The following is a 15339-nucleotide window of genomic DNA, read 5'->3' on the forward strand; positions in this document are numbered from 1 at the left end:
TTTCCGGAAGTGAATAGTCCAACCCAATGAACCCAACCGTATCCCGAGACAAATTTTCTATTCCACTCACTCTGTTCACTGCCTTGCTCTGTTACCGTAGAGTGGCGACTCCTATGGTAGCGGAACGAAATTATTAAACTTCGTGAAAATGGCCGACGGGATAGCGGCTGGCCTCGCGAAGCATAATGCGAAGTATTCGAGTATTTAAGTTATAATGGAGGATTTACATCAGTGAATTGGATATTGATTCGGTTTATTACAAGGTAAATGTGCAATCGTTTCTTTTAATTTGTAGAATTAGCGATCTATATCGCTAGATTCATGTTTCCACGCGAAACATCCCTCAAATTCTTGGCTATGCAAAAAAACAATGGTGCACGCTCTGTTCAATTTTTACTCCCGTCCCGAGCCAGTATACCATAATTCTACGAGGGGGTCTAGGCTAATAAAGCTGGGTTAGGGTTTATGGCTTTGTAAGTTTGTACGAAGCATCGGGAAAAAGTATGGAAAATCTGGCCCCGCGCTGTTTGTTTCGAACCTTTAGATAGAAACAACGTTTAGGCCTAGGAATAATTTTAACTCTTCCCATTTTCGATTTAGTTAAATCTCGGTAGGCATTTGTTTCTATTAGAATTTTTTTTTAAATTTCATCTCATCTGTATACGAAGGCGTTTAGTGTAGTGATGGATTGAAGTCCTTAACTGTAATTTTTGGTAATTTCAAATTTCGGCAATGGTATTGAAATTTTTTAGGACTTTTTTTGTGGAATGCTTTGGCGCGATCACCACCGCGTTGTAAATAATACCCTTTTCCCGCCTTCCAATGGTTCTATATTATCCACCGAAACACAGTCTCCCCTCCCCCCTTCCGCAGAAAAACTGAAACATTTAGAAGTATCAAGGTGCGAGGCCTAAATTCTTTAATCTTATTTGAAGATCGTTGTAAATTGATTGAAGTCATAGTAGACCCAACGGCTCTGCCATACATGTTTTGTCACGTCATTTTGCAGGGTTGAGGAGTTATGAAAAGGGCCCACCTCCTACTGCGTAGGCGTCTACCTCCCGTTTTGTGCGCTGAATCTGTTTGTTTTTGGGGTAAACTTCACCCACGAACACGTAATATTGTTAAAGAAAAATTAATTTCGATTTTCCATACATTAGGGATTTGAAATTTGGGAATCATCTATTGTTCTGGCTTTGTTTGAATTTTTTTTTCCTACCACTTTTACTGCTTTGTTTTTGTATGGGTTCTTGCTTTATTTTTGGGTTCCCAACTGGAGGTACCCCCCCCCCCCCAATTGTCTAGTAATTTAATATGTCATAAAATTCAAATGGCCAAAATTTTGGAATTCATTAAATATATAGTTTTTGTTTTCTGGGAAATAAATTTGGATCCATATATTGATCATAACGTTATTCTGTTACAATTTAATCTAGTGGTAGGATAATTATATACAACGGTATAGCACCACGCCTGTAGTGTTGAAACAATTTTGGTGCAGGGCCTCACAATTCCTTTCATCACACAATCGTGCATTGGGGGGGTGCCCCCTTTCTGGCTACGCCACTGCACTGCTTCAACAAGGTTTTTCTACTCCTAAATAAACCTTGTAGGAGGCAGAGCTGCCGAAAGCTGGCCCAACTTTCAATGTTACAATCTATGACAGTTATACGACACTCCATACCTAACTAACTGGCACACTCATGGAATATAATTATAGACTGTCGGCTAGTTCTAATATTGGCTTTTTGATGGGTCTTTATGGGAGAATTTAGAAGCTAGTGTTCCAGAGGAATAGTATTTTTTTTTAAAAGCACAATTTTTTTGAAATTAGATGGGGGAGTTTTGATCCAGTTTAGAATCAACATTTTGAGATAAGATTGTATACGAAAGCGCGTCCAACTTCTATAAGTCACTCTTAACGTGACAGCGATAAATCAAAGTTAATTTAGTTTGGGTACTTTTCACAAAATCGTGTATCAATCCTTTCACCTAGAGATTGTGAGAAATAGTTGAAACCAATTTTTTTACATCTTTTCCAGAAACTAGTCAGCTGATAGTTTAAGGCTGTAAAATTGTACATTGCCATATAAAAGTTTCGTCTTATGTCGTTCAGAAGAAATCTACAGACATTTTATTCTTATGAAAAGTGTTGAAAGTGGTGGCAGTGAACCTGGAGGCAGGTTTTGTGACTATAGATAATACTGAATTTTCTTGCGCAACGGCATGGAAAGCAAGCAAGGAAAGCAACAAACTAATGGTTGCGAAATGGATAATGTAAGCCCAAATGCCAGAGTTTCAAATAACCCCCAGAATGTAGCCAGCCACACTCAGGTATTTGTAACGTAGAAAATGTTTTTAAATGATTAATGTTTAATCTTTTTCATTAGAGTAAATTAGGTTAGTATCTCTTATAAAGTGGGAAATAGTATTGAAGATTATATGAAAATTTAAAAACACTATAAAATTTGAAGCAACTTGAGTTTTAAAAGAAAAGGTGGCTTCTTACAGTTAGCCAAAATGGAAAGGCAAGCCATGAAATCCACCACTGTTAGTGGTGAAGGGGGTACACGCACCCCAAGGCAACATCATCATTCTATTTCAAACGCTCGTCCAAGAAGACACTCTCCTGCCATGGTGCCAGTTTCTCCACCGGCAGCCACTGGAGGGACTGTTGCTGGAATGACCACTTTGACACCTTCAGTTCCCTCTGCTTCTAGTGGAATGGCATATTCAGGAATGTCATTGGAGAGAAGAATAACGCGACATTCGCCCCCCTCTTCAGTCAATAATGATAGGGAAAGACCCGCAGCGACCAAAAGTCCAAAGGGGTCTCATTCACCAGGATTTGCCACGTCTAACCAGTCCTCAACTACTAAAAGAGGGGCTCAAAATTCGGCAACTTTGATTCCTGGGGCTGTAGCTAGCCATCAACATAATTTACAACAGCAACAGTTAGCTGCTGGTTCTGGAGCTGCTCTTTCACAAGCACCTGTGTTAGCTAAACGCTCCCAACCTACTCCCACATCCATCGTTTCATCACTGGCTGAAATCACCCCATTGTCCAACGCTAAGTCGTCCTTAACTGCTGGTGCTAACTCGACTCGGCATCATTATCATGGCTCACAATCATCTCATCATCACCATTATCATAATAGAGACCATGCCCATGCAGCTGTGACTCCCAGTTCGAACACAAACACTCCTTCCCAACCCACTCCTCTTCCTAGTTCGGCCTCGGTGACCCCATCCGTGGGAGCCTCCTCATCTTTAAATACAACCACACCCGTGACAAATAAGAGAAAGAGAGTTAACAGACAGAAAGTCGAAGCTATCAGTCCGCCACCACTTTCCCCATCCTCTGATGAATTTATAAGACCAGGAAAAAGGGTACGACTTCAACACCAACCCTTTCAGTCACCTAGCCCTCCGGTCATTCCAGCCATATTACGGCATACATCATCTCCACATGTCAACAAGAATTCAGATGAAAAGATTCTTGTATTTCAGAGGGGAGACTTTTTGGCAGTCAGAAATGAAAATGGTAATGTAATAAGATAATTTTTTTCTTATAATTTGTCCATTCTTATCTGACTGCTACGATTTAATTTAGGTGGTTTTTTCGTTTGTCGCACTGCCCAAAATGTTTACAAAAGCAGTAAACGTTTCAAAATACAGTGGATGAACAATGACAAGAGACCAGATCTTTACACCCCAGATTTTTATGATCATACTGGTAAGATTTATATGCACTATTTTATAAAGTTCGGCTGTCTTATCATGATTCTGGTTTCAGATTTTGAATGTATTTTAACAAACCTACGAATGAAACGGGCAGACAAAAGCAAATTTTTGTTACCTAAAGATGAACAGCAACGAACAGAGAATATTCTTCAGAGAGCTCTCAATGTGGAGAATGGAATGGATGTGCCAGATCCATTGGCAGTTTCTAAAGATGGAGTTGATGTTTCTTTTGTGGGCAAGGAGGAAGAAGAGGAAGTGCTTCAGCAACAGAAAAAACAAAAACAACTCGAAGCTCCCAGCAAAATCAAACACACTCCAAAATCAGCAAGTCGTTCATCCTCTCGTATTACTTCTGGCTCTTCCGGTGTCTCAAGTAGCAGCAGCTTGAAAACCAATAGCACTAATAACAGAGGGAGAGGCAGACCTAGAAAAGCCTCTGAACGAATTTCCAAAGCTCAGTTTAAAGAAACTAGCGAAAAAAACAAAAAGGCAAAGATTCCTTCCGCTGTCATGAAAGTCAGAGCAAGAGCTAGAGCCACTGCCAGGGCAAAGATGAAAGGTAAAATTCTTTTAAACGGTGGTAAATATAGCGAACTTCCAAATTCATGTTTTTATTTAGTTACCGCTCAAAAAAATGCGGTGATATCAGTGAAGGGAAAAGGAACAGTTTCCTCCAAAAGAAATAATCGAGTAACTCCAAACCACGTTGGTTCTACAATTAAATCTCTGTCCGCTTCGAAGCAAAAAACTGTCAAAAAGAAGGTTACTCCAGCAGTTTCAAAGAAGAAGGTTATTAAAGCCGAGCGATTACAACCAAATCCCAAAGTTATTGTCTTTGAAAAAGACCCAACCTTTGAAACAAAGTTAGAAATCCTAATACAAATTTTATTATTGTGATCTCATTTATCAACAACTCATTTTTATCTTTTTGCCATGTAGTCTTCCTATACCTTTTATCTCAACCTCAGCTCATAGTCGACTCTTAATTAGAGCTGTCTTACTGAGTGACCATACACTTCTGCAGGCCTTATTAGCAGACACCAAAAATGTTTGCTCTGTATGTGTAGTAAGATGTCAATTTTTATCAAAGGTTACCTAAGAAAATTGTTTTTTTTAGCTGAGAGTCACTAGGAGTATTCACGTTGCTTATGATGCCTACACGTACGCTGTGCTTCGTGAAGATCATCAACTAATAAGAGCTCTTCTCAAAGCAAAACAGAGAAACTATGCTAAACCTCCTGATATTTTATTGACAGAGGATGACAGTGGAAGGTACGAAAGAGTTTATGCCTATCTTTTAATTTAATTTAATTTATTTGCTTATTTTAGAGGCAATTCAAATATGTTTGGTCATTACATGAAAAATGTAAATGTTTCACGTGGTAGTCGCGAAGGTAACAATGCCCTTCTCAAGGACCAGTACCAATATCAACAATCCTACCCATGTACTGATGATCAAACAGTAATACAAATAGCTGTAAGAAATGGAATCTCTCTAGATACATTGGATGTTCTGTCTGAAGGAAATGTCTGCGAATCGATTGTAATTGTAAAAAAATTCGTGGCCTTAATGGATGGTAACTAAAGCTTTACACTTTGCAGAGGAACCTTATTCGTAGGGTGATAGTAGATGCGGTTCGCAATGGTCACCGTAAATTGGCTGGCCAACTAGTCAAAGAAGCTTTTGAAAAGGGTGGATTTGGTTTTAATTCATTACATCAAGATGTTTTACTTCTTGAAGACCAACCATTGTCAAAATTTAAACCACAATCGGTTATAAAAAAATCCATTGACAATGGAAGGGTGGGTACCATCATTATGTATAGATAAATTTATTGATTTCAAGTAATAATATGTGTATATTCTTTATAGATAACTCCTTTGCATTGTGCCGCCATCAACCCAAACTCTAAATATCTGGCTACTCTTTTATCTGCCACTGTTCATCACAGTATTGTTGATAAAAATGGCTGGCAACCTGTCCATTATGCTGCCGTGTGCGAAGGTCCTGGACCCTTGAAACTACTACTGTCTAGGTATAAAGTTATTATATTCATGGAATTTTCAGTCTTTATGAAATATTTGTGTTTCTGCTAATAGAGGAGTTCAGTTAACCGAAGTGGACTCTGAAGGTAATACGCCTTTGCATCTGGCTTGTAGAGCCGGCAGATTGGCCAACGTAGATCTTATACTTAAACACCATTCAGCATCTGGTATAAATTTATTAATCAGTGTACACATTGATGAAAAATTACAATGTTTTTATTTAAAAGGATTTAAAACTGAGGATGATGAAAAGAATAAACTTAAGGAATTATCCAATAAACACAGTTATACACCGTTACATTTGGCAGCTGAACAGGGTCATGTTGAAGTGGTCAAGAAATTGCTTCAATTTCACGCTGACCCAGAGAAAACATTAAGTGCTCCTCAAGATAAAATGACAGCCCTGATGCTGGCAGCCCAGCAAGGCCATTTTAATGTTGTAAATATATTGGTTCAAAATGGAGCCAAAGTAGAAGCTAGGGGTAAATATTTTGTCTTTTTTTAAGTTAAATTATTTAACAAGTTTTTCTTTCACAGATAAAAAGCAAAGAACTGCTCTGACTCATGCCATAATGGATGGCCATGCCCATGTGGCCTCGTACTTATTGCGACTCGGTGCAGACCCCAATGCCACTGATTCATCTGGGAACACATTAGTTCATTACGCCGCTGCTTATGGCTGGTATTTCTGTTTGAAATTATTGGCGGAAGCTGGAGCCTCTTTACTTTTGGCCAATGAATGGAAAGTTAGTTCAATATGAGTTGAAATTTAGTCACAATCATCTGTAAATGCTTAGCACATAGTGAAATTAATTTTGGTTCCAGCTAACTCCATTGAGCGTAGCCTTTGTCAAAGGTCATGTTGGATTGGTTGATTTCCTGCTTTCTCAACCCGGAGCCGATATAAATGTCAGTGTTGATGTTGAAGATGGTAAAACATTACTTATGCAAACGGTTCATGCTCGAATGACACCATCTATGATGGAGAGAGTGCGCCTGTTGGTTGAGAAATTCCAATGTAATTGTGCCAAGACCGATTCTAAAGGAAATAATGCTGTAAGTGTAGAAAAATTTCTAAAATAATTATATTTTGCATAGTTTCTTACATCATGTCCATTCTTTAGCTTCATCATTTGGTTCTATCTGAAGTGAGGCATAGGTCACACCTACAACATGAAAGGGTAAGTGTATTGAGATAGTTTTTAAATGTTAGTTAAGAAATTGCAGAAGGACTATGTGAAATAGTGCTTGTTTATTAATTTGCAATGAATGGTTTAGTTTGCATGTTGTACCGCATTATTTTATTAGCTTCTCATTTCATTAACTGGTAAAATAGTATGTGCTCTTCACTATTATAACAATTACAGATATAACATAGGGAATAGGGGTCTGTGAAAGCTGCTTAAAATTCACGTCAGTTTCTTCTAATAAATTGCTCCCATTTTTGTTAAAACCCATGGTGTATTAAGTGCTTAGCTCTTTCCGTCTAAATTTAAAAATTATTTTCATGTACATTGTTCCTCAACCTGTGTAATTAAATTAAATTATCCAAATTTGTTAATGTGGCCATAAGCTGTGGGATTCTGAGGAAGAAAGGCTGGCTAATGTAGATGATCCAGATTGGTCCCTGCAACATGAAGAAGAGGTCAGGTTCCTGGCAGAAGTAGGTTTATTTTTCTCTTGATGGAAGCTGTTCTATAACATGCATAGGTTTTATGCAAATTAATTGAATCATTGTTCATCCTCATTACGCAGTGAGCACGCTTCTTGTCTTGTGAATAGTTCATGCACGCTTTAGAATATTTAATTTACAACATAACACTTTTCTAAATTAATTTGATTTAATAATTCTCTGAATACTTTGCTTTTCTAACAAAATATTTAATTCTTTTTTATTAAAACTGTGAGATTTTAATATTGGTCTGTTGTAGAATTATAATGAGCATGATATGGTTGCTGAAAGAGTGGCTGAACTGCTACTAGGAAATGGTTGTGCAGCACAAGTTGCAAATTCCGAAGGAGAAACTCCATTTACTTTGGCTGTCAAACGAGTAAGAACTTTTAAATAATGTAGTCAACCTCTGCAAAGTCATCCTATTAATACGTATTCATGAAATTTTCAGGGAAGTTTGGTCCTTGTCCAGGAGTTTATGAAAGCTGGTTGCGTTCTGTCTCCTGGGCATGTTGAGTCTGCCGATGAAACTATTCTGCATTCATTAGTTCGTCAAGCAGCCAATCGAGATATTTTAGATCTGTATGAAGCTATTTTGCACTCTGTAAGGAGCTTTTGATTGACTTTGATGCAAATTTGTCTTATTTTATAACAGTCTTTGTTAATTTTTTTTTAGCCTAATGAAACATGCCCGCGTCAAGTGCTTTTGATGATGGCTCAAAGCTACAATCGCGATGGCTTCACCCCTCTTCTGTTAGCATTGAAACTTCTGTCAACCTGCGTATGTTATTTTTAGGAGTAGATCTAGATCAATAAATATTATAGTTCATTTTTACTATAGAAACAAGTTGCAAGTCACGTGTGCCTTATACAGCTAATCAGAGTAAATTGATAAATTAAAGTGGACTATATTTTATACTAAAAAATATTTTGTTTTAGAGTTTGTTAACAGATTTGGAATCGGATATTTCTAAAGTAGTTAAAAAGCCCCAAGGTTCGCATATGTTTTTAAATAAAATCTATTGTATTTGGGTTCTACTTTTATCAATTGTTAATTTTCATTTTTAGATGATGCCTCATCAGCCCTGCATTTGGCAGCAATGTGTGAAGAGAGAACTGCTATGGAATTGCTTCTAGCTGCAAAACCTCCCAGCTTAGATCCGTTAGATTCTTGTGGAAGAACTCCTTTCCTTGTGGCAATTAAACACGGAAATGGCTCGGTAGCAGAAGCCCTGGTATTTGTTTTTGAATTATTAATATCAGGTTTCATTTTTTAACTAATAATTAAAAACCCTAGATAAAAGCCGGAGCTAATGTTAATATAAGAAGCCCAGTTGATAACAATCTTTCTGCTCTTCTCCTTGCAGCTAGGTAAATATATAATATAACCTTTTTTCCATTTAACAATATTCTTTGATTATTTTAGAAATTCAAAGTTGCTAGGTGTCACTGAACTTCTGTTTAAGAGTAAAAGTTTGAAAGGCGTTGCAGAAGTTAATCCAGCTGATGGAAATAATGCCCTTCACTACATTGTCGTTCATCAAAGTCATGGTTATTATCATTTCTATATTAAGAGTGATACTGATGTGTTTTCGTCAGTATCAAATTTGTTTGTTTTTGTAGAAGTGGTCAGTACAGTCCGAGCTCTTATTGAAACTGGTGGTATTGAAATAAATGCTGTCAACAATGATAGAAGAACTGCTCTTCATTTGGCTGTAAACAGCAATTTGGGATTAACAGATGCTTTCTTTGGGGTGGAGGAGCTTTTACTTGCCAAAGGAGCTAAAACTGATGTGGTGGATAACCGTGGAAGAGTGCCATTACATTACGCCTTCATTAGTATTGAAAAGTAAGTTGAATAAATGTTAGATGCAAATCCAATAATAATAATTATTTGTGTTTTTTGCTTAGACCTGATGATACGAGCCAACATGACCCAATTGAGCTAGTCACTTTGTTAGTTATTCACATGAATGGTGTGGTGGACACTGCCGATCATTTTGGTCAAACTCCATTGCATTGTGCAGCTAATCGTGGCGCTACGATTTGTTGCCTTCATTTATCCCAAAAAATGAAAAATGTAGATCCAAGAGATGTGCATGGAAATACACCTTTAGGCTTAGCTGTTTTGAATGGACACGAAGGGTATATCTTATTCGATATTGATAAGTTTAAATCGTTTTTATTCTAAATTGTCTTTAATTGAATAATGTAGCTGTTCGCTAACATTACTACAAGGAAACTCTAATTGCATGGCAGATGTGATTTCGCCCCCAAAAGGAACCCCCAAAATGTGGCAATGGCACTATATTGAAGCTCGTAAGGCTCCCAAACGGCCACATTCAATTTTAAAGGAAGCAATTAACCGTGACTGGCAAGGAATTTTGTACCTAATGCTCGATCAATTAGAATCTACTGGAAAAGGACTTACACTAGCGATACAAGTAAAAACAAGTGCCTGCCTTTATTTAATTTCATGTTCTGAAGATTTTGGTTTTCTGTAGGCGGCCCTTCAATGCCAAAAATATCAGTTGGCTTTGAAACTAATCAGTCGCGTGAAGCATGGCTGGACTCTCTACAGTGATAAGCACAGCATGCTTCATACTTTAGCCATGGAAGCTCGTCCAGGAAAGCAAGAAGATTTGCAGCTCAAAGTGGCTCAGGCTCTCTTGGATAAAGGAGTTCCTCCCATGGCTAGGGATGAACATGGGTGTTCCGTTTTAACATACGCTGCTATCAACTGGAATCACATTCTGTGCCATTTTTTCACTGATTTGATGGGTATCACAGTTGTAGTGAAGTCTGACCCAGATAAATCTCACAGAACACCATTTTCAGCTCTATTCTGGAACTTGGGCACTGAGGATTTTCCTTATGCAGTCAAGTATGATAATCAGTCTTACTCCCACCCTTTACTGGTTATATATTTTTGTTTTCTTAAAGGGCCTGGTGTAAAAGTCTTTTAGATGCTGGAGCTTCTCCAAATGTGTTAACATCTTATCCAATCCGTGAATCTCCTTATCCTGGGGTGTCTTGTCTTTTAACCCTTAACTTGTATGAAGAACCTGGTAGTAATCCAGGTTATGGAGCTACCAGGCTATCCCCTTTAATGAGATCTGTTTATGCGGGAAATCTGGATGTTGCGCGTTTTCTATTAGCTCACGGCGCCCATGTTGACTTTTGTGATGATTTACAAAGAACTCCTCTAATGCACGCGGCTCGAATTGTAAGATAAATAAATGGCTAGATACATCTTTTAAAAGTGAAATAAACTATCGTTGCATTTTCTAGAATAACCTTAAAATGGTTAAACTTCTGCTCAATCCAAAGTACAACCCACAGGAAGAAAATAGAGGTGCTTGTTTAACAGAATAGATTTTCATGTGAAAAAATATTAATACAAAGTTTTGTTGATTTTTTAGCATATAGTGATGCTAACCTTCGTAAAACTAGCGATGCTGATTTATCTCGCCAGGACATGCAAGGGTGGACTGTTGTCCACCATGCTGTGGCTCCATTACCGACTTACAGCTACGTGGCGACATCGTCATTGCTTCAACTTTTAGCCCGACTGGGCGCTCCATTGGATACTCCTGATACCGGCGGTCTTACTCCAAAAAATCTAGCCACAGGTAATAAATGTGGATATTCTTCTTTCACTAATATTGACTTTGTTGGTTGATTGTTAAAAATAAACTCTTTATAGGAAGAGGAACTCAAAACTTGGTGGAAACGCTAGAATCATTGTTGAAAGTTTCTCCAGAAAATAAAACTAAAGTTCCAGTTGAAGCTTTTACTCCTGTAACTGATAATGTTCCGTCTATGCCTACTTCACTTGCTGGAGAACTAGTTGCTGGTGCAGCATCGGCATCAACAGATGACAAGAAAGAAGTGGTGAAAAATGAATTTGACTTCAAGAGGGATTGCAGTTTGGCCTTGAAGACCCTCAGACTTGAAGAACAAGTTGAACGAAACATTCCGGATCCAAAATCAGGATTTGCCGGAGTTGGGTGAGTGGATAAATAATTTTTTTTTAATTAAATGTGACTGTCTCTAATGACTTTGATATTTAGGGAGGTGGTTGTTGATCCGGGTCAAAATTTGCCATACGATGTGTTGCTGACCATGGTTGATATGAATTATGGAAATATGGGACTCTACAATTATTACAAGATGCAGGTAATTTGTATTGCGTATGTGTAAAACTTTTTTTTTTTATATTAATGGTGACTAAATTATAGGTTATACGCCATCCTGCGCGTGACCTTATTATTTTGTTCACAAATTGGGGAAGAGTGGGTGACAATGGGCAACACCAAAAAACTCCTTTTGCCACACTCGAAGAGGCTGTCAAAGAGTTTTGTAAAATATTTAAAAGCAAAAGTGGCAATTCCTGGGACAATATAAAACAGTTTATTCCCCAACCAAAGAAATATCGGCTGGTTAGTCTGGAGAAACGAAAGAGGCTGCCCCTCTCTGAGGTTAAAGTCAATCTTCCTAGGAAGGTTCCTTCAAAGTTGCCAAAGTCCCTAGAGCATCTCTTATGGCATTTGGTATGTTTCAAATTTCCATAATTTTTTTGGTAAGGCTAGACTAACTATTTTAAATTTTCTTTCAGCTAAATTATAAGCAACTTAAGAACTCTCTAGCAGAATATAGCGTACCAGAAAAGGCCTTACAGCAGCTAAACCAAGAAAATTTGAAAAGAGCGGAAAGAACGTTAAGTGAAATTGAGTAAGAATTACTATTTCATACTTTTTTACTTGGTTATATCTTCAGTATGTTTCTTTTACAAATAAATTAATGTTTTTATTAGAGCATTGATAAATCAACAAGCCAAAGTGCCCACTACCGATCCATATTATGGACAGTTAACGAATCAGCTATTAGAATTGAGTGAAGATTTCTTTCAATTAGTTCCAATTGAAGGCTACCAATATGAAAAACTAATGCCATTGATCACTTTGAGTGATGTTCAAGCTAAAAAACATGTTCTACACAACCTTTTGCATCTGGAAGTCGCGGGACAACTTTTGGTTGCTGCTAGCAGTAAAGCCGATGAGGTTAATCCTGCGGATTATGTTTACAGATGTCTTCATTGTAAGCTAGAACTCTTAAAGCCTGAAAGTGCCGAAGCTCAACTTATTTTGCAGTATATTTATAATACTGGTGAGTTAATTTCCAAAAAAAAACTTTAACATTTCTTAATTGTTATTTTGTTGAATTTCAGCCTCCCAAAAAAATATTTCTGTGGCAGGAATATTTAGATTAAGTCGAGAAGGGGAAACTGAGCGCCTAGAGTCTAGTGGTTTAACAAATAACTTTTTGCTATGGCACGGAACTCCTGGACCTAATTTACTAGGTATTCTGGCTACTGGCTTGCGCGTAGCTCCCTATGATGCTGTATGTACTTCAGGGGGGCTTTTTGGACAAGTGAGAAAGTTTTATCTATACCAGAAAATTTAGGAATCCTCCAATTAAACCAATATTTTACGCACAGGGAATTTATTTGGCCGATATGTTTGAAAAAAGTAGAAGCTATTCTACTTATTCCTACTCAAGTGGACCTACAAAGCGAAAGCCAAATTTTATGCTTCTCTGTCAGGTATTATGATTTAATTTAGGCTAATTTAGTCTTCCGTTTAATTTTTATAAAAATTCCTTTTTGAAATTTAGGTTGCATTGGGGCATATAAAAGAAGTAACATTATCGGATACCTTAAACCCAGACGGATCGGATAGTTTCAAAGCAGTTGGTAGGAGAGAACCAGACCCAACTTGTTCGGTCACTTGGAGGGGTGAGTAACAATATCCCTTAGATATGCTAAGCTAACTGCCTTATTCTAAGTTTCTGGGAATATTGATCTTTTTAATAGGGGTAACAGTTCCATTGGGTCCTCCAGTTGAAATTAGCGAGCCAACGAAGAGCGATTCAAGGTCATTGTACAGGTATTTGGCCCATAATGAATATATAATTCAGAGAGAGGAACAAGTGGCTCTCAGATACCTTGTGCAATTTGATCAATAAGAAATGATAAAAAAACCGCATAGTCAAACGTAGTGACAAACTGAACTTGCGTTGCAAAGAAAATCATTTTAAAAATCTTCAAGGTTACAAAAAAAGTATTTAAAGAGAATGAAATAAAAAAAAGCTAGCCATAAGGATTTAAAATGGCCCTGATCCCTGTAATAGAAGATTCTGAAAAAAATCCTTCCCCAATTTTCCCTGCCCTTAAACCACACCCATCCACCCCTTGTCATTGTTTTAAAGTCAGTGTTATATTAAGAAATATTATGACAATGGGACAGTATTGCACGATTTTTACATGTTGAAAACAAAAGAATGGCCGATTTTATGTCTAAAAATTATTATTGCTGTAATATTCATATCTTCCCCGTTTAGAATTTTTAATTTTACCGGTATTTTTATTTTGAAAATAATTAGCTTTAGAATCTTATTCCACTTTTTAATCGAAATGGCATGCAAGAAGAAAGACATTTACAGAGCAGATATTTCTTTTAATTATATACCCAGATTTTATTTAAAATTGCCAGTTCATTTGAACCTATTTTATAGTTCTATTTTTTAAAAATAAAGCAAAATTTTGGTTGGTATTATATAGATTTTAACATTTGACCTAAAAAATGTTCATCTGTTTTACTTTATAAATTATTGTTATTATTATCATAATCAAATTTTCAAAATCAATAAGCTTATTTTAGTATAAATTTATTGCCTAATGCTTTGCGGTTTTACCCCTTTTATCCGACTTAATGCAATATCTGCTCTGTTTACTTAGGTTTGTAACATGAATAGGAAATTAATGGTCACCGATATCTTATAATAAAAAAAAATAAAATGTTTTATACGCGTTTAAGAAATTAGGGTAAAAAGATTTTTCACGTAAAATCAAACAGATAAAACTAAAGCCACCCAAGCATTTCTGTTGGTAATACTTTATTTTATCTGCCTTCAACTTTAGTAAACTGATAAGAAATGTGATTTATTTTTAAATTAACCCTTTTATTTGAATAATAATTTTAAGTGATTACTTTAATTTTACATAACATTCTACACATTGAGTTGGTCTTAATACTTTTAAATTAAACAAAAATGAACGAATAGAAACATAATTGAAAAAAAAAAACTTTGCAATCATCTAGAAGTAAGTTTAGTTATTATCAGAGTAGGTTCAAGAGACCACAAAATAAATGTATTTTAAGAGTGAAAACAAATTGCGCAGTTTTTTAACATTCTTGGTAAAGATAGTTTGGTGATCAAATTTATTGAAAGACTGGAAATCAAAAATGATTCCCTAAGGAAAAAAATTCCAAAACCTAGAGTATGATCTTGTTAACTTCGCCCTTTATTTTTGTTTTCAAACCGATAAAAAACGGGGATAAAAGTAACGTTTTCAACCATATTGCTATTATACGATTTTTTTTAAATAAAGAAAAAATGTATGTAAATCGTTTGTTACCTTTCGCCATGTTGGTAACTCGTGAAAATGATGTGAACAAAAACGTCTACTCGTCTCACCGATGTTTGGCTACAAGGGCGAGGAGAGATGTAAAGGTTTGCGTCATTTTCATGCTGAAACTGTCAATCGTATCACTGGGATGCTAATTGGGAGTCTTTAAAAAAAGGGTTCGACACCGGTCTTTTTTTCGGGTGGGGTGCATTTGGCCGACTACTCTTAGCCGAAATTCTGGTCGGTCAAATGAGCAGCCCATTTGACGGACTGCTAAGTCCGGCCCCGTTCTTTATAACCAAGCTGGGCCTTCTATAACGTGACCTAGAGGACAGTACCTAGCGAAACGCACTTAGTGTCGTCCAGCCCAACCGGAAAAACCAAGTCGAGCTCGGAAGAATAAACT

The 15339-nt window shown here is 36.8% G+C and overlaps 1 protein-coding gene across 3 annotated transcripts; it reads left to right on the forward strand.

The window, feature by feature from the left end:
• Positions 1-92: 92 nt before the first annotated feature.
• On the forward strand, positions 93-14925 carry LOC149936171 (poly [ADP-ribose] polymerase tankyrase-like). 3 transcript variants are annotated; one of them, XM_090154339.1, is made up of 41 exons: positions 93-263; positions 2043-2334; positions 2512-3544; positions 3614-3736; positions 3797-4303; positions 4364-4607; positions 4684-4801; positions 4862-5016; positions 5074-5287; positions 5347-5547; positions 5617-5780; positions 5845-5957; positions 6018-6272; positions 6328-6536; positions 6616-6846; positions 6915-6971; positions 7364-7453; positions 7722-7841; positions 7914-8066; positions 8139-8243; positions 8304-8345; positions 8402-8456; positions 8531-8697; positions 8760-8833; positions 8889-9013; positions 9086-9311; positions 9374-9607; positions 9678-9906; positions 9967-10346; positions 10406-10688; positions 10754-10817; positions 10885-11094; positions 11169-11472; positions 11536-11641; positions 11704-12015; positions 12081-12196; positions 12279-12631; positions 12693-12895; positions 12963-13067; positions 13139-13259; positions 13338-14925. In XM_090154339.1, exons 2-41 carry the CDS (start codon positions 2227-2229, stop codon positions 13487-13489), a joined length of 8061 nt encoding a protein of 2686 aa, XP_090010465.1. In that variant the 5' UTR covers positions 93-263; positions 2043-2226; the 3' UTR covers positions 13490-14925. The 3 variants fall into 3 exon arrangements, with proteins under 3 accessions (XP_090010465.1, XP_090010466.1, XP_090010468.1); XM_090154340.1 differs by lacking the exon at positions 7364-7453; XM_090154342.1 differs by lacking the exon at positions 93-263 and having other exon boundaries at positions 2216-2334; positions 2391-3544.
• Positions 14926-15339: the final 414 nt, after the last annotated feature.

This window comes from Leiobunum rupestre, chromosome 7 (assembly GCF_980474605.1).
Source record: "Leiobunum rupestre chromosome 7, qqLeiRupe1.1.hap1, whole genome shotgun sequence".
NCBI classification, from domain to species: domain Eukaryota; kingdom Metazoa; phylum Arthropoda; class Arachnida; order Opiliones; family Sclerosomatidae; genus Leiobunum; species Leiobunum rupestre.